Raw genomic sequence first — 24,661 nt, forward strand, 5'->3', positions numbered from 1 at the left:
GGTTGTTACACCACTGACTTTCACCCCCACACCCAATGTTTTCCATACTGTTGGCTCATTGAGATATATTAGCATACATTGGGGTCAGCTAGAGCAAGAAAACTGGAGTAAAAGCAGGGCAGTTGCTCAAAACAACCACTTCGGTTTTATCTTGTAAATTAACAAAGATTAATTGGACACTGTGGGCAACAGCTTTGCTATGGTTCTCTTTGCAAACGGCCTCAGGGCTTGTTCACACCATGTCCGGATCATGTCCAGACCAGAACATAAAAGCATCCCAATGTATCCCTATGGTATTTCTGGGCTCTGTGCACACCAGCCCAGTCCGTCCGGTCCAGACGAAAAAAATACTGCTCGTCTTATTTTCTCTAGTCAGGAATGCATTTAAACCCATCAAAAACGCATACAATCGCACTGGACTGCACCTGCAAGCCCATTTTAAGCTAAAAAAAGGCGTCAAAATCACAACAAAAACACATTGCACTGTTTGCAGATCTGCTACAGACATGGTGTGAAGAAGCCCTCAGAGAGCATAATTATGTGTGAAGGGTTCTGAAAGCGCATAAAAACCTTAATGTCATCTTGTGGTGGATGGACCCTTTAAGTCTAGTTTGAAAAAATTGAATGCTTAAAGTGTACTTCCACCTTTGCAGCCAAATTGGGATAACATCTACTTTATATTTGTTACATGTTCCCATTTACATAGTGTGACGGAAGCTTCCGTTACTCTGCTATTTGGAGGGGACTGCAGGCCTGCCTCCTTCCCACTGACTATAGGCCTTGGCTGTGGAGGGGGTTCTATTGATTGGGAGAGGGGGCTTGCCATGGTGCTTTGGGGCTGTGTAGGAGCCTTTATTTACGCTCCATAGATCAAGAGGGCCCCAGAGACCTATTTCCTAATGATGTGGGGGATACATGGGAAGCTGAAATTGTTTTCCTATACCCCAGTATCCTGTCCTGGACCTGTTAGTCAAGTCTATTTGTCCATTTCTCTGATTGTGTTAACAATGGGATTAACTTGTCACTAGTCGCAGCTGAGTGAATTAACATATGATAGACACTCAGGAGATAATCACATCATATGTGTCTCCTCTCTCCCTATTCTTTCATTAAGACACCAGGGAGGGAATGTCTGTTTGCATTCTGTTAATGTTTGATTTCTGTTTTTAGACTTCCAAAACTGTATATATATTGAGCTGGTTTTCAAAAAAGTCAGTTCTTGGTTTTCACTTCAACATTGGTGTTGTCTGATGTTTGAGGAGTTTAGTGTCTTTCCTAATATATTGGTTCCGTCCAATAATTAGGCAGGTTTGGGCTGAGCACACTGGAGTTCGGGTTCCCACGGAGAGGAAGTTGATTTCCGACAAAGGTACCCAGTCGGGGCACCAGGCAGTCCGTCACACATGGCATTTTACTTTTTTATACTTGCTGAAAATCTTAGTTCTTACATAGATCTTCTATTTAATGTTGTTGGGGGGTGGGGGGGGCTGGGGAGTTATAGTTGTCATAGGTGAAAATGCTCATATATCAAGTAATAAATAATAATGAAAATAATATATATTTTTTAAGTTAATAAGAGCTTGTAAAGGAATTTTAAAGACTTCACGTAACTATTGTAACTTATGAGGGCTAGTGGCCCAGTTGACACTTTTTTTTTAAATCTATTTAGTGTTTATTTTTAAAACAAGATTGTTCTTTTAAAAAAAAAAAAAACAACTGTTTTCTTTGCAGTTTACAAGCTCAAAGAAGAAGATCTGAGTGCTGCAGGATATTTAAATTTCTAAGCAGCATGTTGATAATCGCATTATATTAGTAAGCATGACGTCTGAGGAAACCACTTCTTGCACAGGTTTATCTCTGAATAGGCAGGAAACATCTGATCGTTGCCAAGCAACCCTGGAAACCAATGTAATTGACCTGGGGAATTCCATTTATTAGCACGATAATAACAATATATGGCCTTCGCTACTGATGGAAATGCTTACACAGAGGCATGCTTGGTCACAAGCTGGCTGCAGATTTAATATCTAATAATATTTTCTCCGATGTCTAACCTTTAATATCTCCATATAAAAAAAAACCAAGGGAACATTACGAAATAGTGATTATCCTTGTTGCCTATGTTCCAAAAGGGATAGTTCACCCAAAACTCTTACAATAATGAAACATCACTGTGGACATTCTCTAAAATACAAGATAAAAAATAAATAAATAAGGAGAGGTAGACTGTCTCCTAATGGCTGCTGTTTGTGGGCGGACCAGAGAACAATGCTCAAGAAATCCTGCCAGCACAGTATATGGGAGAGAGTTCAGAGATTAAACCTCCAAACATCAAAGCAAAATGGACAGGACTGAAAATTTAAAAGACAACATCACTCCGATGTTTTTAGTGGGAGGAGGCTAAGGTGAGCTGCTTATATCATTAAAGTGTAAGCATTGCCCAAACTTTTTTGGATAATTTTTTTTTACTGTGTGTTGCATTGGGGAGATTCTCCTTCACTTTCTTTCCCAGGAATGCAACATGAAGTGAGAGAAAATCTGTACAAAGTGGTGGGGAATTCTCCAAACCAGAAAAAGTGCCCTCACTGGAAGATTTTCCCTCACCCCTTGTTCTGGTGGCAACTGTAAGATGATGGATTTCCTATCACTTTCTGTCTCGGTGACTATGGTCACTAGGGTAAAAAAAAGAGGGTAAATCTACACAGCAGGGACAAACAAAAAAAAAAAAAACTGTTAGGGGTTCTAATCCTTCCCTACTTTATCCAAAACTAATACAAAGGTTTTAGCATGTTATACACACATTTTAACCTCCTGTCAGTATTCTTTGATTACTGAAAATCAGTCCTAAGTCCCCTTTTAAAAAGGCCATACATAATGTGGAGATCTTTTAGAAAGGATAGCTGCAAATTACATTCACAGTATTCAAGGCACCCTCTTTATTTCAGAAAAACAGCCTGTCATTTTTCCCTCTTTAATAAAGTGCTGCATTGTGCTGGTTTGCTGCTTAAACCAGGATATTAAAACCAAGCATATAGAAAATCAATAAGAGCTTACTTTGCTGATGTCTCTTCATCATACTTTGCTTTTAGGTCAAATAGTGCTGTCTGAGACTTGTCCAAAGCTACAAAAGAAAAAGGCATTGTGTTAGGAATAAAGTTTTTGCAATACGCATCACTAATATAATAACATGTTTCTAGGAGTTAGAGCAGATCTGCTTTTTGATACATTTAAGCTGAATTTGATTTTTTAACACAGAGCATTGACAAAAAATGCATATTGCAGAGCTCTATGCTAATTCTGTTTACATACACCTACTCCATTGTTCACTGGACATTGTTGCTCTAGATTGGTTTTACTGGTTTGTCAATGATGGTGAAAGACGTAAATCATGGCTGTTCAATAGGAGTCGGCATACCAACTTCATCTCCCCCAGGGACAGATGCGATAGGGCAAGAATGCAGGAGCACAATTGGGAGACAGATGTCACCCCAAAACAGAAAATATATGAAAACAAAGACATTTGTGGCAGGATCACCAGATATTCTTTGAAAGAAAGCATGAAAAACATGCTTGTTGCTACTGCAATCTATGGCCACACTGATACAGCACTAGGTGTCACTATATGCAGAGTAACTACATGATGCCAAGCAAAATATATGACATTCCAAAGGTCAACACACTTACTTTAAAATTGCATTGGAGAAAATGCTGCAAGTTCTCTTTTGGTCCCATAATGGTCCAGGAATTTGGCAACACTCATAGCTAAAATGGTCAGTATTTCACATGGCTAGTAGGAATTACAGCACCCAGTAGCAAAAGCAGTTGCTGTTCAACTAAGCAAATAGCTACAGAGACCAACCACGTGTCATAAGGATCAGTTGCAGAATGCTGGTACAGTGCTGATGTTACGTTGTAAGCTTTTTAAATGTACACAATGCCAAGGCAATTCTTACTAAATTCATATGTAAAATCAGCAATTCAAAAACACGTGTTCATTTTTTCATTTCCATAAAGATTTCACCTTAAAAAAAAAAAAAAATTCCCCTGCCCACTAAAAATCAAAAAGTCATCAAACCTGCTTGCAGAACTTGAACTCTGTGTTCAGTCTCCTCCAGCTTGGAAGACGTAGACATCTGAGTCTCTTGCAGCTTTCTGGAAAGAAAATGCGTTCCGTTAGTGGATAAATTAAGGTTTGTAGCAAAGAATACGATTCATTTGTTGGGCAGACACACAGCCATATTGGTAGTGCTCGATTGTCAAGATAAGATTTTCTAACAAGTGATGTCAACCTGTATTTGTTGTCACATGCCACAGAAAAAGCAATGAGCCTAATTTCTGATCACTAAAGCTTGAGAGAATAGATGATGTTGTTTTCAACATTTGCAAAATGAGCAGGCAAACAGCTTGTAAGAGGATGGGGAGATGTCACAAAACAACTCGGTCTCTCCAGTCCATCGTTAATTTGCAATGGCAAATGAAACTGAGCTTACAGCATGTTTATTAAAGTAATGTCAATAACAGAACTGTACAAGTATGAGCTATGGATTTACAGTTCTACGGTATCTAGCACATTTATTGCCTGAACTTTCCCATGACATACCAATAATGGTTCCTGGGTATTACAGAGCACCTCCTCTCTCCAGCGCCCCCCCCCCCCCAGTTCCAAAACCTGAAATGTTTGTGGAGATGGAAATTAAGTGGCAATTGAAATGATCACTGAGTGACAGCAAGATCAAATCTGTAATTTACAAATACAGATATGCACTCTTCACTTTACCTAGGTATACTGATGACTCAGGTATAGGGTGAGCACATGAGAGCCAACCTACAGCCTTCTCAGGGAGACATATAAGGCTCAATTTTCCACACAATTCAAGGGAGATTGGTGATTTAAAAAAAAAAAAATGGTCCTTTATACCAATGCAATTCTACAAAAGCCCACACTGACATTGCAATGTAATGGTCACCTCACTGTGGGGGCAGACATTTTGAATTATTATCTATGCTGTACAGACACAGGGAACTTGTGACTCTGGCCTACACAATGGTAGCATGAATAATACAAGTCAAAGCAATTCATGTGAACGAATTATTGTCCAGATTGTCAGGGTCAAGATGCTCATTACCTAGAATGTTTTCTCTTGAGTACTTTGCATTCCGTAGCTGAACAATACATTATAATAGGCTTAAGGAAAATATGTGGAAATTTTGACAAGATTTCTACAAAGATATGGGAGAAGAGATTCTCCAACATGATTTATTGTGATCATTTGCTATATTTCCTAGAGGAATTTAGGCCAGGAAAAATATAGTGCTTTAAAATATGTATAAGTGTAATTGCGTGCATGTGTAAATAAAGGTCAGTGAGCTAGAAGGTGGACAACACAGAGTTGCCTCAACTTCTACTTCTGTCTCCCCATGTTAAGGGAGCCCATCCACTAAAGTAACACCCTCCCTCTTCCAAGTCAGTGCCTGATGCTGGTTCAGGGTGACTTATTAAAATACTTCCTTTCAAAAGGAATGTATACTCTTCTCTATGTTTTAGATAAACATATAAAAAGAAAATTGGCTTGATGTAAATCATTTTATTGTGTGTTAATGTGTTAAAAACTTTGTTTCTTTCCGGGAGTGGCCCCTTCTCTTTCCTGGTTAGTAATGCAGTCTACAGGCTCAGAAAATGTATGTTTAATGGGAAATATTACGTGACATTGTGATACAGGTGTAGGTCTTCTACATATGCGTACTGATGTAATCTTGCTGTATACCACCTGATGATTGTATTCAAAAAGTCTAATAAAAAGTTTGAAACAAAAAAAAACTTTGTTTCTATGTGCAATTTTTAAATATATGTACACATGCGGGCAACCATTTTTGCTTATTACATATGCAGACTCTGCTTTTTTCTGCAGAGCTATAGAATAATTTTACTTCACTGCAGCTTATCAAAATACATTTCTCTGAGTCAGCTGCCATTAAAGACTCCTTATGTGGCTGATGTATCAACAGAGAAAGTAATTGCACAGAGTCACTGAGAGCTCCCTCCAGCTTCTAACCCGGAAATATCTATATATATAATGTGGACTTTGCAGTGTGCAACAACTAAGCACTATATAGCAGTGCTAGAATAGCTCAGGAACCCAAATCTCATGCGTGTGCACTCCAGCACTGTACAGTAGTGAGATTTGTGGTCCTCATCTTTCCCGTAAGAATTCTAAGTGAGGTGGAAGGTAAGTATTTTTCTCTTTTTTGGTAATTGTTTCCCGTTAAAGAGCAAGTCACAACAAAACTCACTCAAACACTACAGTAAAAGAGAAAATATGTGTTCAGTGAGAATACACTATAGTTACCTTTTTAAAGGGTAAGTTCGCTCTTGTTATAGACAGTGACCCCCGATATTTATGCACCCCACTCTGAAGCACGGAGTCAGTCATATATGTCTGACCATACACACAGGCCTCATTTACACTGGCAATGACATACATAGGTTTATATGCGATCATAGGACATTTCTGAACAGATATAAATGCGTGTAAAGATTTTAAATGGTACAATTCACGCTATGTGTTTACCTGCATTTACATAGTTAGTAAGGTTGAATAAAGACCAAGGTCCATCCAGTCCAACGTGTGTGTGTGTGTGTATTTTTCTGGCTTTACAACTTCCCATATCCCTGTAGAGAAGAAACTCGTCCAGTAGTTTCTTTAATTTATCAATGTTATACGCAGATACCACAACCTGTGGGAGGGAATTCCAAACTTTCACTACTCTCACAGTGTAATATCCCTTGCGAATTCTACGATTGAACCCTTCCTCTTCTAACCTCCTGTTGTGTCCCCGGGTTCTCAATACAGGTTTAGGATTAAACAGTTTATTCCTAATATTGTGGTCCCCATTGATGATTTTGAAGACGGCAGTGTGGTCCCCTCTTAATCGCCTCTTTTCTAAGGTGAATACATTTAAATTCATAAAGTGGGATTGTGTTGAGAGAAAAGAGAATTATCTGTGTAGAGGTGAAGATTAGATATTCTGAATGCATCTAAACGCATGTAACCAACAGTAATTTTAAACACTGGCGAACTTAATCTGGGAAGCATAGTGGAAACCAAGGGAAGCAGACTTGGTTTCAAAATTTTGGTCTTTTTAAAAATATTATTACTATTATTATTATAGTACAACATAAAAACCCATGTTTTTTTAAATACCACCAGAAGAAAGCTTTCTAAGCATCTCAAACTGATGGCATCATCACAAGGCCAGAGCCTGTCGACACAGGCCTTTAAGCACACAATATCCCAGCTACTGAAAGGGCATAACAGTGGCAAGCATCAGGGACCCATAGTTCAAAGAAATGCACTAGGAAGTTCTGCAAACTCTGAAGTTGAGAGACAGTGTGCGATCAAGCAGTTGTTGGGACAGCAACTGTCAGACCTGGGGTGACCTTTTGACTTAAAACTGAAAACTTAAATTTCTGTGTGTTGTGACAGGTTCTCTTTAAACTGAAGATCTAACAGTTCCTCTCCACAAGCATTCCCAACGCAATTTTTTACTCTGTATTCAGATCTTCTTTTCACAAATTTATTCTGTGGGTTTTGCTCTTCCAGTAGTGGGGATGAAAAAAATATGAAATTAATCCATGAATATGGATGTGAAATTGTGTACTTAGGGATCCATGAGGAAGACTGAAGCTAGCACTCACCTCTCTTTTTCAGCAAAGTCATTTTGTAACTTTTGTTCTTTCTCTAGAGCCAGATTTTCCGCCTGGTTCTTCAGGGTCTGTTCATATTCCCGGATTTTCTCTCTAAGTGCTTTTATTGTAACCTCTGTAGAAAAACAATTGGGAGAAAATGTGTTTACATAGCTCTGTGTGGTTATATAATACAAGGCTTTCTTTACCCTGTAGGATCAGTGTGTTTTAAACTCCATCTCTTCAACTCTGACACAAAATCAATAGATATGAGTCCCTTTGGAGACCTTTTACTCCCTAAATGTTAAATTGAACTTTAAACGTTTCAGTTGAGAAGGATCAATGGATTTTGCTGGGAAACAGAGCCAGGGTTTCTGCAACAAGCCTGAAAAGAAAAAAATCAATGCTAAAACATAATATCACCTTATTGAACAGTTTCAAATTATCTCCCTGTTGAGCTGGGATTAATAAAGTCTCCGTGTGGGTTAAAGCATGAATTAACATGTGGAACCGTTTATTCATCTTTCTGCACGCATTAGGACATTAATTTCCCGTAGCCTCCACTTGTATGATAAATGCTCTGTATGCCTCTCTGCTTCTGCACCAGATATTTGCATATTTCTGGCATGGCATTGTGATGTAAATCAATTAAACTCACTGTAAAGCCTTCGGACATGTACAATTAAAGAACCACACAAGATGAAACATGGAATATTAGCTTAGCGGCAGCCTGACAAGATTCCCTCTAGTATTATTGTGTTTCCAGTCCTACATTTACACAAAGAACGGATGAACCAAAGCTATCAATTTATGGGCTGATTATTGGACAAATTAGGTCTTTTTAGATAATTATGTATGGGGAGGGGGGGCGGGTGGTGTGTAACCACCTACACTCTTAACTAAAATGTTATTTGCTAGAAGATTGATTGGAAAGGATTTGTTCAATATATACAAATCAGTCATGGCATAAACAATATGCCTAACATTGGTGCAAAAAAAACAAAACTATTGTCTACTGGTCCAGCATTTGTTTTTAACCTACTGCACTGACCCCATGTTTGCCAATACTGTGAGCAAGGGGTACTATATTCATATAACGCAATTCATAATATCACGTATTGAAATTTAGCAGCTAACAGGTGCACAAATTCTCTTAGATAACAACTTTTCTTTCGTATATGCCAAATTTGTCAGATGGCCATTATGGGCATAGATAGGATAGAAAATCTATGGAAATAAGAAACATCCAGGTATATATGTTCAGTACCCCTTAACTCATACTTGAAAGCAGGTCACCCAAGCTCTTAAATTCGAATAAAAAATAAATAAAAATTACATAGATAATGTCATTAGGATTAACAGCAGTTTTTCCGAGGCCCTATAACATAGTTTTATTTTCAGTTGATCTAGCCCTGGTCTGTTATTTTTCCACTTCGTGTAACAGACCAAAGCTGCCCAGCAAAAGTGTCAATTACAAGATTGGGAAAATCCATATTATACTGGAGTGAATACTGACAATTGTAAAATTACAAAGAATGCACAAAACCATGGACAGTAATAGAAACTTAACAGAAACCATTCACTTGTCTATCCAAAAAAAAAAGCTTTGCCTTGACTTGTGACAGCCAAGTAGTTACCATTTCAGAGGTAAGGAGTAGTTGTCTGCAGGATTCTCTCATGCCATGTTTCCTTTAAGCCTAAATGTTATGCACAAGATTCATTTGCAAATATATATTTTTTTAGGAATAATTATAACTTTTAAAATGCAAACAGAACATTTCATTGCAATTCACAGGTTCAGGATGAACATATGGGCACTGGAATGCTATTTCTCTGCATATGTACATTTATTAATATAGTATAAGCGGGAGTTCAACAGATTGCTCTGCAGAGGTAAAATGAGGACAAGGAAATACTAAAGGAAACCCACTGCTAAGAAAGAGTGGGGAAAAAAAATGTACATCTTAGGTGCTGGTATGTTATATATAGCAATGTTGCTCATCTGTCGCTACACAATATGCATTTGCCTCAACACTTCACTTTCCTATACAAAAGACACTCATTTTAATTCTACAACGGTCTATAACTTAAAGGATATTTCCATCCATCAAGGAATACTCAGATATTGTATTTAGTACAGTTTAAAAAAAACCTAAAGCCAAAACTCTTAGAAAATGGTGCGTTTAAAACCCTTGGCTCTTCTGGGAAGGCCTGTCTTCGATATTTGTCACCTATACAGCAACAAGATTTCTCCTCTATTCCTGTTCTGGTGGCAACTCAAAATTTTGGATTTTCACCCTAACTTTCAGTCCTGGTGACAGTGGTCTACAGGATTAATAGAGAGCGAATCTCCCAGGGACACAGACCGTAATATAAAAAACAACTGTTAGGTGTTCTAACTTCTCACCACTCCATCCAAAAACTAAAAAGAAAAAAAAAGTTTTGGCTTTAGATCCACTTTTATGAACACTGGCTGCCTGCATTTATCAAAATGTCCGGGGGAAGAATCAAGTCAAGAGTCTGTACCAAATTTAAATGTTTAGTGACGGTCATTATCCAACGCTCTGCCATGGTAAGCATATTTTTTTTTTGCTGTACTACCATTATTACAGATGCCAGTTTTAATGGTTGCACAAAGCTGACTTCCTGTAATGAGAGAAAAAAAAACTGCCATGTGTTCACCTGGTACTGTATGTTCTAATTGATTTACAGAGATGTTTGCATTAGCATAATACACTGTTCTCATTTAGACCGTAATAGAAAACAGACTGAGACCAAAGCAGGCACATTTCTTAGTAGTATGCCTGTGACAGGTTAACCGTAATCAAGTTCCGTACTCGCTTTTAGGCCAAGAATATTCAGCCTAAAGAGAAACACGTAAGCCATCTAAATTGTTTTTGAGTAGCACTCCAATTAGTCTGTTTTTCCACAGTATTTTAATTAGTTAAGGTCCTTGGCTCCAAGGTGGCCTGAGCTGGTCCTGGTCACAAAGACGTGTATAGAATAATCGTTTCAAGCTGAGGAGAAAGGCCTGTCCTCCCACACTGCTCAGTCTAACCAAGTTTTCGTTGGTAACACCAAAGCTTTTAACATGGAAACATCACCCACAAAGGCAGCACAGTTATAAAGAGAACAGAAATAGTATGGCTTTAATGAAATGGCTAGACTAGAGATAGGCACTTGCAGCATACATACTAACATGCAGATGTTTTTTAGTGTGTACTTAAAAAAAATCATTATACAGAATTCAAATTGTAACACGTAACAAGCATGTAACATTCATATTGCAGAATGTTCTATATTTACGACACCTCTCTAGGACTTTACAATCCCTGTGATCTAGGTGGACACTGTCACCTTTCCTTCACTTTTGTCCACTGCTCTCGCCTAGGTCACTAATGCTGAATATTTTGAACGTGGACTGGCATGAGACAACAGCTTATTTGATGAAACAATCAGTGCTCTGCTGAACAAAACACACTGGCAATGCACACATACTGAAGAGACGGGTGAGGAATCAGCAGGCTGAAAAAAAAAAAAGTCCTGTCAATTTTTTTACACTATATGGCCAAACGTTTGTGGACACCTGAACATCATACCTAGAAGAGTTTGTAGTACTTCGAATTAGAAAACCATGGGCATTAAAATGGAGTCCCCCCCCAAAGCTATGATGGGCCTTTGCTCTTCTCTTTTGGGAAGGCTTTCCATAAGACTTTGTAGTGTGTCTGTGGTTTTTTTTTGCCCATTAAGCAAAAAGAGAATTTGTGAGGTCATGTACTGATGTTGAATAAAAAGACGTTCCAATTCATTCCAAAGATGTTTAGGTCAGGGCTCTGTGTAGGCCACTCAAATTTCTCCACATCAAACTCCACAAATCATGTCTTTCGGCAGCTGGCTTTGTGCTTAGGGTAAATTTATACTGGAACAGAAATGGGTCTTCCCCCAAAATGTAGCCACAAGGATAGAAGCACACAATTGCTTAACATGCCTTTGCATATAACAGTATTATGAATATAGAACTACCTGTCCCCTTAACTGGAAACATGTTAACTCAATTTTATTTGGGTGTCCCCATGCTTTTGGCCATACATTGTATTTCTGTCTAGAACAGAAAAGAAAGGAAGCTACACAGCACAGTGAATGTGTGAAAAGCCACATAAGGGCTGGTTGCAGAAAACTCAGATTGAGGTGAATTGAGTAAAAGGTATAAAAGTGATTCCGCATCACAGTAACAAATGCAAATCCATTTAAAACTGGTTATCTGTCATGTTGAAACAAACACAGTAAAATATCATTTGAAATCTGTAAATGATTTAGGAATATAATGTAAAATGTAAAATACTGCACCATACATGACTGTTCATGTCTTCCAATTGCCGCATCATTGAGGTGTTGCTATTGTCACAGCTAAACCTCTGAATACGTTTTGCCAGCTTGTACCAGGTTTTCACCACATTTACCATCATTGACAGTCTATCATACAACCAAATAGAGCCAATTCCTTACTGATATCAGACTTGCATTCATTTAAAAGAAAAACAAGCTGTATTTTCAGCAGGCTCTTATTTTTTTATTGCTGGGTAAAATGCTGGGAAACGCACACTTCCTTGAGTACAGGAGTGTCCATCTCCCAGGTCCCCAAACAACTCTCACTGGTTCCTCCTGATAATCTCAATATCAACTACTGTCTCCTGTAGTGATGTGAGGTCAGCTGGAGAAACCAGTGAGAGCTGTGGGGGGACCAAGAAGATTCACAATGCCGAAAGTGTCAGATTCTCAGCAGACCCTTTCTCAAGATTAGAGCAGCATTTAGCAGTGCGTAAAGTATGCACACACTACTTTAATAAATATGCCCTTTATTAGTAATTAACATATAGGGACAGGTTCCCTTTAAAGCCATGGTTGGCTCAGCTAAATGATTAAGGCCCATTTCTGTGAGTAGTTCTTGGACTGAGTGTAGAATTCTGGATTACAGATATGAAAGGACAGCATGAATGCGTGTTCTAAAACGGACAGTGATTGTGCAAGATTCTGAACAACAAGAATGTAATCACTGTAAACTGTGCTTAAAATAAATAACTTGATGAGATTGCTCAAACCACTGAAATTATCAGATTTTCTTATGCTGGCTTAATTTAAAAAAATGTAATTGATATTTATTTTACTGTATTTCTGCCTTCACCTCACTACAGGAACGAGTAACAGGAAATACACAGCATGCAGCATTTCATATAAAATCAGAGCCAATGCCGTTTCTTAAAAATGAAATTTGAAAGCGAATTAAAAAAAAAAAAAAAGTCCTGCAAAGTCCCTCTGCAGCTACTGGATTGACTAAATCTGGCCCAGTGCCAAGTCTAACTTTATTTATCTCATATTTAAGTGTTGATGGTGTACAAGCAAACCTAGTAAAGCCCTTCTAGCTGGAGCTAATGAGCAAAAACTTATTTTTCTCATTCAAACAGACCAATAAAATAATCCAACAAGTGTGATCTCGTGTTTATCTGTCTCTTATAAGCAGGAGACATATAAATAATGGTCAGTGGTCATATAACATCTGAATATAGATTGTAAGCCCTCAAGGCAGGGCCCTCCTTACCATCTTGTCTTGATTTGTATTGTGATTGTAATGTCTTCCCTATATTGTAAAGCGCTGCGCAAACTGTTGGCGCTATATAAATCCTGTATAATAATAATAATATAAGAATGACAGCAATTATTCACACGAGACCCAATGTGCTTCAGTGCTTTAAAGACCAACTCCAGCCAAAACCTTGTATTTTCTTTGGGATACAACAAGGAAAGCTTAGTGCATGTCAGATTTTTGGTACCGTTTGTGTCACTTCTGATAGGGGCTGGAAGTGATGGAAAGTATTTTGTGGACACATTTTTAGTTATGAAGGGCTATGATTTCTCACAATATTTTTTATTGCTATGTGTGCCTCTCTGTTTTGGTGATAACTGCTCCCCCCACCCTATCTTTTTGCCCTGGTTTCATAGGGAAAGGTAGTAAGCAAATATTTCACCAACTGGGTGACAGGCAGAGAAAAACACAACAAAAATGTGGACTCTTACGTCAATACTGATAAATAAATTAATAAAAAATGGCTGCAGTTAACTATTAGAAACTATTAGGTGAGGATGATGTCACACCTTTTCTGGTTAGATCCTGGGGAATACAAAGCAGCCACAATCTCGAGAGAAGATGCTCATGCAATGGACTGGAGTGTCTTTTTGTGAGATTTCGCCTGCTTTGCATTACCCGGGAATCTTCCCTGAAAAACAGTGATGTCACATCCAGCCATGTAGAAGACGGGGGTAAGTATAAATCTTTTTAGGTGATTTTGCAAAGGGGAGGGAAATTTGAGCAGACCTTGCATTTTACTGCAAGGTTCGCTTTAAGAAAAGAAAAAAAATATATAAATAGATATACATATGCACACATTGATATATCTATCTCAAAATCTACCTAATGTTGGTTTATATGTTACTATACAGACTCCATAGTCAAGAATGCTTGAGAAGTCACTTTTTTGTATCTTGTAACTGTAGCTTTTACAGTTTAACCCTGAGAATTTATTGGTTACGTGGGCTACAGATCAACCTATTTCCTGTGCACAGAAGGGCTATGTCTGACCTCAGTTCACCTGTTAAGCAGCTAGTATAGGATTAAATATTATGGCCTTTGTAAGACAGACTTTAACACTGATCTAATAAGTAGACAGGGCAAAGCTTTTGCTGAAACGGGAAACTACAGCACGCTAACAATAATGACATGAGCTTGGGAAAAAGTAAATATTAGATGCCAATATAGAATATTTTATGTGGAGACACATTACCTGTAAAATTCCTCAAACAAAACAGTAAAGGTTATCATATAGACAAAAGAATAAAAAGGAAATGCCATGGGGAAGCAAAGAGAAATAATGTCATGATTTTAAAATAATCAATACACAGCCTACAAAATTCCCAAACAATGTGGAAACCCAATGAGACAGCATTCCAAGTAACAGGATCTGTACACAAAATGGTGGAATTAAATTCATATCATCTTTTCACTAATTGCATGTCCATCAGCACATTAAAATATATTACTATACCACACCTTGGTTTTTTACTTCAGCAAACTCTTTGTTGTATTCTTCTAATGTCTCTCGAAGCTTCTGGTTTTCTGTTTCGATATCATGCATCCGTTGAACCTTTAGTTGTAATTGCTGTCCCAGATCCAAGGCAGGTACTGGATCTGCAAGAGAAATAAAGATAAGCAATAACTGCAGTAAGTATAGGGACAGATACATCATCTGGATTAATCCATATCAGGCTGGTTATAATGCTTACATATGGAATGCTCAGGAATGCCTTTATTCTCTTCCATTCAGATATACAGTATTTTTGTGTCTACCAGGGCCAGATCACTGGAGCCTGTAGGCACACAACTTTTGATGCCCTTAGTAATAACCGTCTTTAGAATCACGTTTTCTACACAAAACATTTCTCTTTTTCCTGGTCCAAACTTATCTTAAATTATTCTTATAATGTGTCTATAAACTAAGATTTGATAACAATTCCTACAGATGATTGAAAAAAATGTGGCCAATAATTATACAGGAAAAAGCGCCTCTGCACCTTTAGACACAAGTCAAGTGCACCAAATGATCAAGCTGGCGCTGGCATATGATGTGTAAATATATATAGGTCAGGCACTTGTAGTCTATGTCAGATTTGGTTAGGCGAGTGGCTAAGTTTGAAAGTTTTACCAAACTTAAGAGTACTGAACAGTTATAAACATATGCATTTAGTGATTTAGTAAGTCATATATGCCGCATAATCCATATAATTATAAAAAAGAACATACAAATTCTGTGTCAATAGTGCTCAGATCCAGACTGAGATTTCAGCTGCACATGGTTGCCTAAACATAAACTACTGAATGGAACACAGGTAACTGGTTTGCCTTACGTAGGTTATATAGTATGAAAAGTATATAGGGAGCATTTTGTACAGCTCTGAATGGCTGTAACTATTACCTGTTAATTTAAAATGGGTTAGGTCTGGATGTGTGACCCAATCAAGTATAATTGTTTTCATTGTATCATGTCATTTAATGGTGCTGCTTGTTTCCACTGAGATGAATATAGCAGTGACATGTTCAGCAGCTACAATAACACATGAAAAAATGCACTTGTTACCATATACACGATTGACATAACACCTCTAAAGAAGCATAGGGTTTCATGATCAACTATGATTACCTACACATTGGTCTGTATTATTAGAAAGACAATGCCACCATCTAACAATAGTGGATCAGGAACTGTGTGAACAAAGGCAGATACATTCATTTAGCACATCTGCAGGATAACCTGAGATGGGTGGATACACATTTTAATACAATAAAACTGAATGCTGTTAAGGAGTATCTCACAAATCTCCTATACCATCTGCTGTAATAAATGATCCACACCCTAGAAGAACACGTTTAAACTACCCTACTATAAAAACGGTTTCAGGTTTTAGCCCATACAGCTGTTCACAAGAGGGCACATGTTCTATTAAATATTTTTTTCATTTCTACATCTCTTAAATGCAGCAAACTGGCAGTTGATATTATGTGGAACAGGTCAATGGCTTGGATAAAAATAAATATCTGGACGAGTTACAGTGATGTGCACAAATTGTCTATTTTACTATATACCATTGAATTTATCTTTGCAGTAAAGCTGCCATCCAAAGAGACTCAAGGGGTTTCATTTTCCAAATAAATAAGAAATCTGACTGGTTGCTATAGGTAGCAGCACCAACTTTCCTTCAATATTAACCAGCCTTGCTTGAACTTGAGACTTTTTTTAATTCATAAATATTTATCAATATTGACAAAGGATATGAATCCACTTTGTGTGCACCATTGCAGGAGAAGAAAACAATTCTTCTGGGGCTGTACTGTACACAGACAGTGCAGAAGACCCCCCACTGCTGCCATGGAAGTCATAGTTTGAACTTTTTTAGAAAATAATGGCTGACTGAAGACGGAAACAGAAAGGTAATTTCAAGAACGTTAAATTACAAAATGGCTTGTGTACCAGTTATTAAATTTTTCACAAAAGTGGCATTTTCCTTTAAATATTGCTCACATATGCCCACTAGAATAATACTAAAAAACAAATCCAAATAGATAACGGGAAGAAAAATCACTGTAACTTTTAAAAATCTTCATTTTAGGTGCTAGAATGGAAGGTCTTGTGAAAAGCGAGTCTTGTCCTGCCAGATATGATTACACTGCGGTTGGGGATTGCTTGGAAAGATGGTGGTTCTTATTGCATTTCACTTTTCTGTTTTGAAAGGTCAGGGAGTATGCAACACAGAAAAAGTAGCAGAAAAGGGCTGACCACGAGCAAAATTCATATAAATATAGTACCTACCTAACAATCATTACATAGCAACGTTTAGATAAAAAAAATGTATGTGCCACTAAAGCTGAAGGTTAACCTTCACAAAACTTTACAGTGTACCAAAACTGCAACCATTTCAGTGCTCTGTTTCTCTATTCCGAGGAAGTCTGCTTTCCCTATTCAGACTAGGCCCATTCATCAGAGAATAAAACTTTAGTTATAAATAGGGGATGTCTTTACCAGACGTGGTTTATGTAATTACAGTGAATGAGCATGACACCCATTAGGCTGTCTGCCTCTTAGTGCATACTTATTGGATTACCCGCAACTGCACTGACCACTAGACCATCGATTTCCAATACGGAGATAAACAGGCCAGCTGCCTGAACAATACTTCGGCCAACATATGACAGGGAGAATGCTGAAGCACACAGGGCTTAGAAGAAATTATTGAATACATGTCCGATGAGGGCGCCAGATTTAATGGCAAAAAGGCAGGAAAGATTTAGTCTGTTACAGTGGAATGCTAAACATCAAACTGAACAGATCAACAACAGTGTACATTAGCTAGTTCATTTAACTTCAAAAACATTGCAGTCATTCATTTTGCAGACCACCCTCAGCCTGTAAGAACATAGTGTATATCTGTTAACACATTAGACATGGACACATGCTTTTTCTCAGCTAACCGAGAGGAGCCTGTTGGCTGAGAGAATGGTACCGGCTTTCATTTGATTTCACTCTTCAATTAAGGAAGAGCATGCAGCCTGCCATAGTTCTGCACCCTATAGGTTAAACAAAGACGCATTGTGATCCGCATATAAGTTGGACTCATCCCAGCTCTCTAAAATAAGCAGTAATTCATATTAAAAAGGATGGAGACAGACAGTCGAGTCTCCTGAATGCTAGTTAAGAGTTCAGGAAAAGCCCAGTCACTTCTTTGATTATTAAGTAATGACAGCAGACTTTAAAATTAGAAAGCAGAGCAGCAAAGATGCTTGGCAAATAGTCCCCCAAACCTACACCAGTTTCTGAAAAAGGAAAAGACTAGCATAGAAGAACAGTGAAATATAAACTGCATAAAATCTTGAATTGATATTTACAAACCATTTTATTTTTAGTAGGGAAGGGTCAGATTTGTATTGCTATCCATGTCCCCACAGGGGAAATGACTAACCTTTTCTATGTGTCCTGGTGACCACTGTTACCGAGACTGAAAGTAAGGGAAAATTCCACATTCCATATGCAGTTGTCACTAGGACAGGAATATGGGGAGCCTTACAATAGGGACTATGTGGCAGTGAGCATTTCCCTCACAATCTAGACCAAGGATAGCCAAACTCCAGCTGTGGTGGAACTACAAATCCCATGAGGCATTGCAAGATTCTCACAGTCACAGACATGACTCCCGGGGGGAGATGCATCATGGGATTTGTAGGTTCACCACAGCTGGAGGGCCGGAGTTTGGCTATCCCTGATCTAGACATTTTCTTTCACTTCCTGTTGCCTCTACTAGAATTGAAAGGAAATCTCCTCAATGAGACACAGACTGCAAAAAAAAAAGCAGACATGAGTTTAACTTTTAACCCTCCCCTACTCTATGCAAAAAGTTTTGTCTTTAGCTATACTATAATACGCCTAATTTACAATACTTTTTCATTCACTCATTAGTGGCCATTAAATTTAGCAGGAACGACCTGATAAAAACCTAAAATTGCTCATGTCTGGCATGTGATAGGATCAGTGCTGGGTTTCTGAGTTTTAGGCAGGGGAGAGAGAAATATGCCATCAAATAACCGAATGCAAGGAAGCCAATGTACAGGTAGCTGCTATGGGCATCCAACATGAAACCGAAGACACAGGTAAGTTGCTTTGAGGTTCACCTTTAGGAGGCTCAGAAAAATATTCATATGATATCTGAGGCTGGGACCCAAACCGAATAAGTGATATAATAAAATTGGCAAATAGCATTTATTTCTCTTATGCCGCTATGTCTGTGTATGTCTGTGTAGCTTTCAAAAACATGTACTTGTAATAGTACTTTGTAATAAATATGAATTACAGAAATGTTTACTTTACTGCTCTGTTGATAACAAATTCAGCCCCAAAGGTAAAACTTAGCACAATAATATGGATTCCAGTAGGTGGAGTCCTCTAAGTGGAAGCTCCAACATCAGTTACTGTGAGATATCAACTAAGATGCCTTGCCTATATCTTGAAACATCTGTGACATATGTATTCCTTCTATCACACGTGTAGCAAGCAATGGGACTATAGCCATGCGAGGATAGCCACACATCCCTGTACTGAGTAAGACAAAAGCAAACCTGTATCATATCACTGTCAAGGGTAAAAGTAGTTATTCTAATATGTCTCGGTGTTCATTGTATAAAGTCCATCTGTGCTGTCATTTCTAATTGACTGGTGGGAAGAGTGGGTTTTCTTGCTCACTTTCCCGGCAGACACTGACAAGAAGGTAGAAGAAGAATGGGAAGGATGCAATCAATAATATCTCTTGTCTCTTTAGATCTGCAGCCCATCACTTGTAAGTGACATGGATGGTAAACTCTTTGACCCTTTATATACTGAAAAAGGACAGGTCAAAACATGCTGAACATATAACTTACACACAGACTGACAGCAACTATCTTTTTTTTTTTTCAGGCCCGATGCCTATATAACAAAAATTGTGAGTGCATGATATAATAATAATTGATCCTGTTGAAACCCAGGACTCTATTTCCAAACATATCCATGCTGTGTGGCTCCAGCTGTGAAAATGACAGATATTATCAAGAGTTGTTTGTTTGTGTTAAAGGACAGCTTGATGCAATAGAGAACTTCATATTACATTTTGTGTGGGTACTTTATGTATATAAATATATATTATACATACACACAAAAACACACTGTATGAAACAGCAGTGGGCTGGCAACATTTAACACAAGGGGGATTCAGATAATGTAAAAAAAAGTGAGTTACTGACCAAGGTGACCAATCAGATTTCATAATTTGTTCTCAGGAAAAAATAGTCTTATAATCTGGTTGCTCATCATGACCAACAAAAAAACAACCAACAAAAAACACTTTAACTGTGAAAATCGTTTCTGGCTGTAATAAATATTCCTATATTTACCACTGCAATATTTCTCATTAAAAAAATGGCAATGGCTATTGCTCTGGTTTTTAAAGATTGTAAAAGATTTGTACACATGCAGTGCAATCACCTGATCTATTGAACAACAGCAGTTGAAGATCTGCAAGAAGTTCCAGAATTTGTTTCAATGCATATAGGTGACCTGGAGAGAACTTTGTATTTCAACAAAACTGGAGATTCACTTTAAAGAAAAAAAAAATTGCACTTCTTATGTTTACTGTCTCACTGGGAGTTTCATATTTGGTGAGGCATTTACCTCGCAAAAAGTACAGTGGTACCTCGGTTCATGAATGCTTCTGTTCGCAAATAATTTGCTTCACAAACAGGAAGTTCGGCAAAATTTTGCTTCCGTTCGCGAACTCCACATCGGTTGACGAACACAACCGCAGCCATCTTCCCCATTCTGACACGTGGTCGTGGCTTTCTCTAGTCGACATCGCGGTCTGATCACAGTTTGATTCAATTCGCGACCATAATCGTGGAACGAACTAAGTTGGTGAACCAAGGTACCACTGTACATTGAGGCTTCAATATTACTCATTACAATACAGGGACTGACAAAAACATTTATTGAAAAGCCTTACAAAAATCTGTACCCCATGTAGAGGACTGGAAGAGGTTTTTTTTTCTATTTACCACTTCAGGACCAGCATGGTACACCCCCTTCCTGTCCAGGTCATTTTTCAGTGCTTTGACTGACAATTACTTATTCATGTAACACTGTACCCAAATACATTTTATATCATTTTTTTCAGACAGATAGAGCTTTCTTTTGGTGGTATTAATCAGTTTACGTTTTTTTAAAACTATATAATAGGATTTTGAAAAAAAATTGTAGAAGAAAATGGTTACCCCTACTTTCTGTTATTAAACATATCAAATAAATAATCTTTCTTTGTAGATTTAGGTTAAAATGTATTCAGGCACAGGCTGACAATGGTACTGGCTGACACTGGTACTGGCTGTACAAGAACTGACACTGGACAGCACTAGAACAGGCTGTACAGGCACTGGTTCTGCTACCGGCTGGTGATCAGGAAGTAGCTCCAGCTTTTCCTTCTCACCACAGATTGGTGTGCGAGAGGAAAGTATGAACTGGCTGCTAATTACAGCCATTGTTTAAATTTTGTGAGCGCTGTGATTGGTTGCATTGGCCAAGTGATACAGAGTCACTTGTGTTGGCTTTGTAGCTTTGTCCAGTGACAGTGTGACCATGGGTACTCTTCTGGTGCATGTGCAGACCAGCACAGAAAGAAAAACTACAATTAAAGAACAGGGGCCACTTTGGAAGGTGCGCCATCCGACTGTTCAATTATGGCCAAAAAGGTGGGTGGTTAAACAAAAAAAGGAGTTTCGCATCCACCTTTTTGGCCTTGCCGTTTCTTGCCTTGGCACTGGTCACATGACGTATGAGGGAGGAATACATTATTCTATGAATTACAGGACACAGGTACATTTTCCTGATCTTTCTTCACATTTGATTATTATCATGCAGGGTAATGATTTCAGTAAAGGCGTTTTCAGCTTACAGTGTAAGTCTTTAATAGGTATGAAATTAGACACATTAGTAATACAAGTGACTCTCTGACACAGGTATCACTCCACCTAGCAGTGGATTGGGCATGAAACACTATTTTACACTTGGTGGTTACATTTACATTAACAGGAAATAAGCGGGAGAAGAATTATGACTGCCTAGGTGACACAATTATCCAAAATGGAACATTATTAACGTTATCAATAATATCAACCAACCATGTGGTGCTCTTAATCTTTACATCCACAATGAAAGCCACTTACTCAGAAAGATACACAAAGAACACAGCAAGTTCTTCTTGCCCTCCCGTGTTTTAGGATGAATGCCCCTTGTGTGTGTTCCCTATGCTACGACACTGCATTCCTGCATACGTTACTTTTCGTCAGGGCACTCTAGGCTAATATAATCATACGATTACATAATTAAACCAGCTGTCTCATTATAGAAAATCAACTGGAATTCAGGGCCTAATTAGTCATACAGCAATTAGCATGCTGATGAGCAACTGATGAAAAGCTGCCTAGTTTTTGACTGTGTCAAGACCACCCAGTTATTTAGTGGGCAGAGAGGGACAGAACGCTGAAGTAGGGATTGAGAGCCGGACAAATTGATTATATTTCACACACAAGCTGCATTCTCCATTCTGTTAACTCAAACACCACAGAAAACTGATCTGCCCAATTGAGACCTCTGCAGTTCCAAAACACAGAAACCTGATCTAATCTTACAAAACAAACAAAAGCACACAAAGAGGTCAGTGACATGTACTCTGCATTCAGAAATCAGCCCAACGGAACACTTGTGGCAAACCAAGTAGACACATTGAGAAAGACAAGTGGTCTTCTAAAGAGAAGCCACATGAAGAAAGTAAGGGTGTGAGTTAGAAAGTCACTCAAAGAAGTCATATCACATATACAAAGCTATTTATATCTTCGGAGGACAGGAAAGGTAACCCAACACATCGATTTCAAAGAGGAACTATTATGAATACTAGCATTGATGCCATGTTTACCAACTTTAGGAATAATTCCCAGCGAGCATGAAAAGGATCATCCATAACCATAATCCATATATAACCAACGATTGCCAACAAAAGCCATGCAAATCCCAGATGTGCACAAGGACTTGAAGGGTATCTAAAGCCTAAATATTTTTTTTTAGCCTTCGATAGAGTAGAAAGGCATTAAAACCCGTCAGGCTTTTATTGCTGTGTACCCACTTGAGAGATTTACCTTCTCTATGTGTCCTGCTGTCCATTGTTACTGGGACTAGAAGTGCCACCAGAACTGGAGATGAGGAAATCTTTCAATGAGGACATCTATTAATGACAGCTATCATTTTGGCATTTTTCCCCCTTACTTCCTGAAAAATAATCTAGTTTCCGCCATCATCATACAGCGTAGATGTTTGAATCTCCTGCAGGGCTATTGTATTCTAACAGCAGCTGCTGTCAGAATACTCACAGTCACTGCAGCTGATTGCAGTCACTGTTCGGCCAATAATTTTCCATCTGGCTCCTTCGCTTTTACCATCAGAGGATGTTGGGCAGAAGGCTGCCGACAGGGCCACCCACTGAGTGAATTTTGGCCAGTTTATCAAGAACCAACCAAAAGTTGCTCTGTGTATGGCCAGCTACAGACAGGAAGGGAAATCTCCCCACAGCACTGACAGGGGAATAAGCATTCCCTACTTTATTTAACACAAACAAAAAATGTTTTAGCTTTACGTATACCTTAATTAAATGCACAACACAGAAGTGTCAAGTCCCAGAGGCCGCAGAGCTGGGTCCATATCTGCCTTTAAGACAGAGTAAGTGTAAAAAAATACCACATACATTTTTAATTAAGCAGACACGCTAGAACTATAAAATTGTATCAGTGTATGCAAGATGTTGTGTAAGAGTCAAACCTTAGGGTCTGGGCTGCCGACCCACTGCAATGCACCTGCACTATTTTTCTAACACAACGCACTGCAGCACACTGCGATGCACAGCTGTGGCAATGGCCTCCTATGTATTATTGTGCATTAACGCAACACATGTATATGAATGGGCTGATCGGAACTGACAGGCACCCATGTGAAAGGGGCCAGGGGCCTGAGAGTTTTTGTTGTGAATGACTTTTTTCAGCTAGCTAAAAAATCACTAGCATCAGCAGCTAAACATGTTATCCAATGCAGCTGCTGGAAGCATTTTATTCAGCAGCAGCAGCCCTGTTGCCAGTTAATCTCTAAAGAAAAAAAATAAAAACAAGCAGAAATTTATAGATGATGCAAATCTTTCATACAAAGTTGATGTTGTGGCATGGTCCTGAAGGCCTCCTTAAAAAAAAAAAAGGGCAAAAATGCAGTCATGATCTGACTTCCCTATGGCATATATGACAACTGCTGAGTCCCTAAGCATGAATAATCACAACAAGCAACTGTTAGTGTTAAGCCTATGGAGGGTCAGAGGAGGCCCACTGCAGACACTTCGGGCACTGAATTATCACAGGAGAAAACCAGAAGCATTCGGATGATGTTCTGCAGCTAAGCCACAGCCAGTGGCATATATTGATGCCCCTATCAAGAATAAAATGATAGACTATCATCTAATGTCTATGACTTAGTAGTTAGCACTGGGTTCCTCGGTTCAAATCCTGGACAGGTAATGCATCTGGATTGATTTTGCATGTTCTCCCACTGCTTGCATGGGTTTCTGCAAGACATGGTGGTAACTGGCTCCTGTCTAAGATTGGCCAAAGTATTATTTTCTACTTGGCATGCCCTAGATAGCTGCTTCTCCTCCTATCTGCCGTAACACCAAGTTGATAAGTGCTTTGAGTCCTCCGAGCAAAAAGTGCTATATAAATGAAAAACTCTAATATAGGTGATGTTGATGTTTACATTTTAACTGAAG

General features: G+C 38.5%; 1 protein-coding gene across 1 annotated transcript in view; it reads right to left on the reverse strand.

Moving 5' to 3' along the window:
* CUX1 (cut like homeobox 1) overlaps positions 1-24,661 on the reverse strand; it is a 241,199-nt gene that overhangs the window by 124,508 nt on the left and 92,030 nt on the right. The window contains exons 5-8 of the mRNA XM_018573575.1: positions 14,787-14,924; positions 7,697-7,820; positions 4,076-4,152; positions 3,055-3,121 (exon numbers count right to left, since the gene is read on the reverse strand). Coding sequence (XP_018429077.1) covers positions 3,055-3,121; positions 4,076-4,152; positions 7,697-7,820; positions 14,787-14,924 — 406 coding nt within the window. The remainder of the gene's footprint in view (positions 1-3,054; positions 3,122-4,075; positions 4,153-7,696; positions 7,821-14,786; positions 14,925-24,661) is intronic.

The sequence above is a fragment of the Nanorana parkeri genome, unplaced genomic scaffold (genome assembly GCF_000935625.1).
Source record: "Nanorana parkeri isolate BGI_ZX_2015 unplaced genomic scaffold, ASM93562v1 scaffold48, whole genome shotgun sequence".
NCBI classification, from domain to species: Eukaryota; Metazoa; Chordata; class Amphibia; order Anura; family Dicroglossidae; genus Nanorana; species Nanorana parkeri.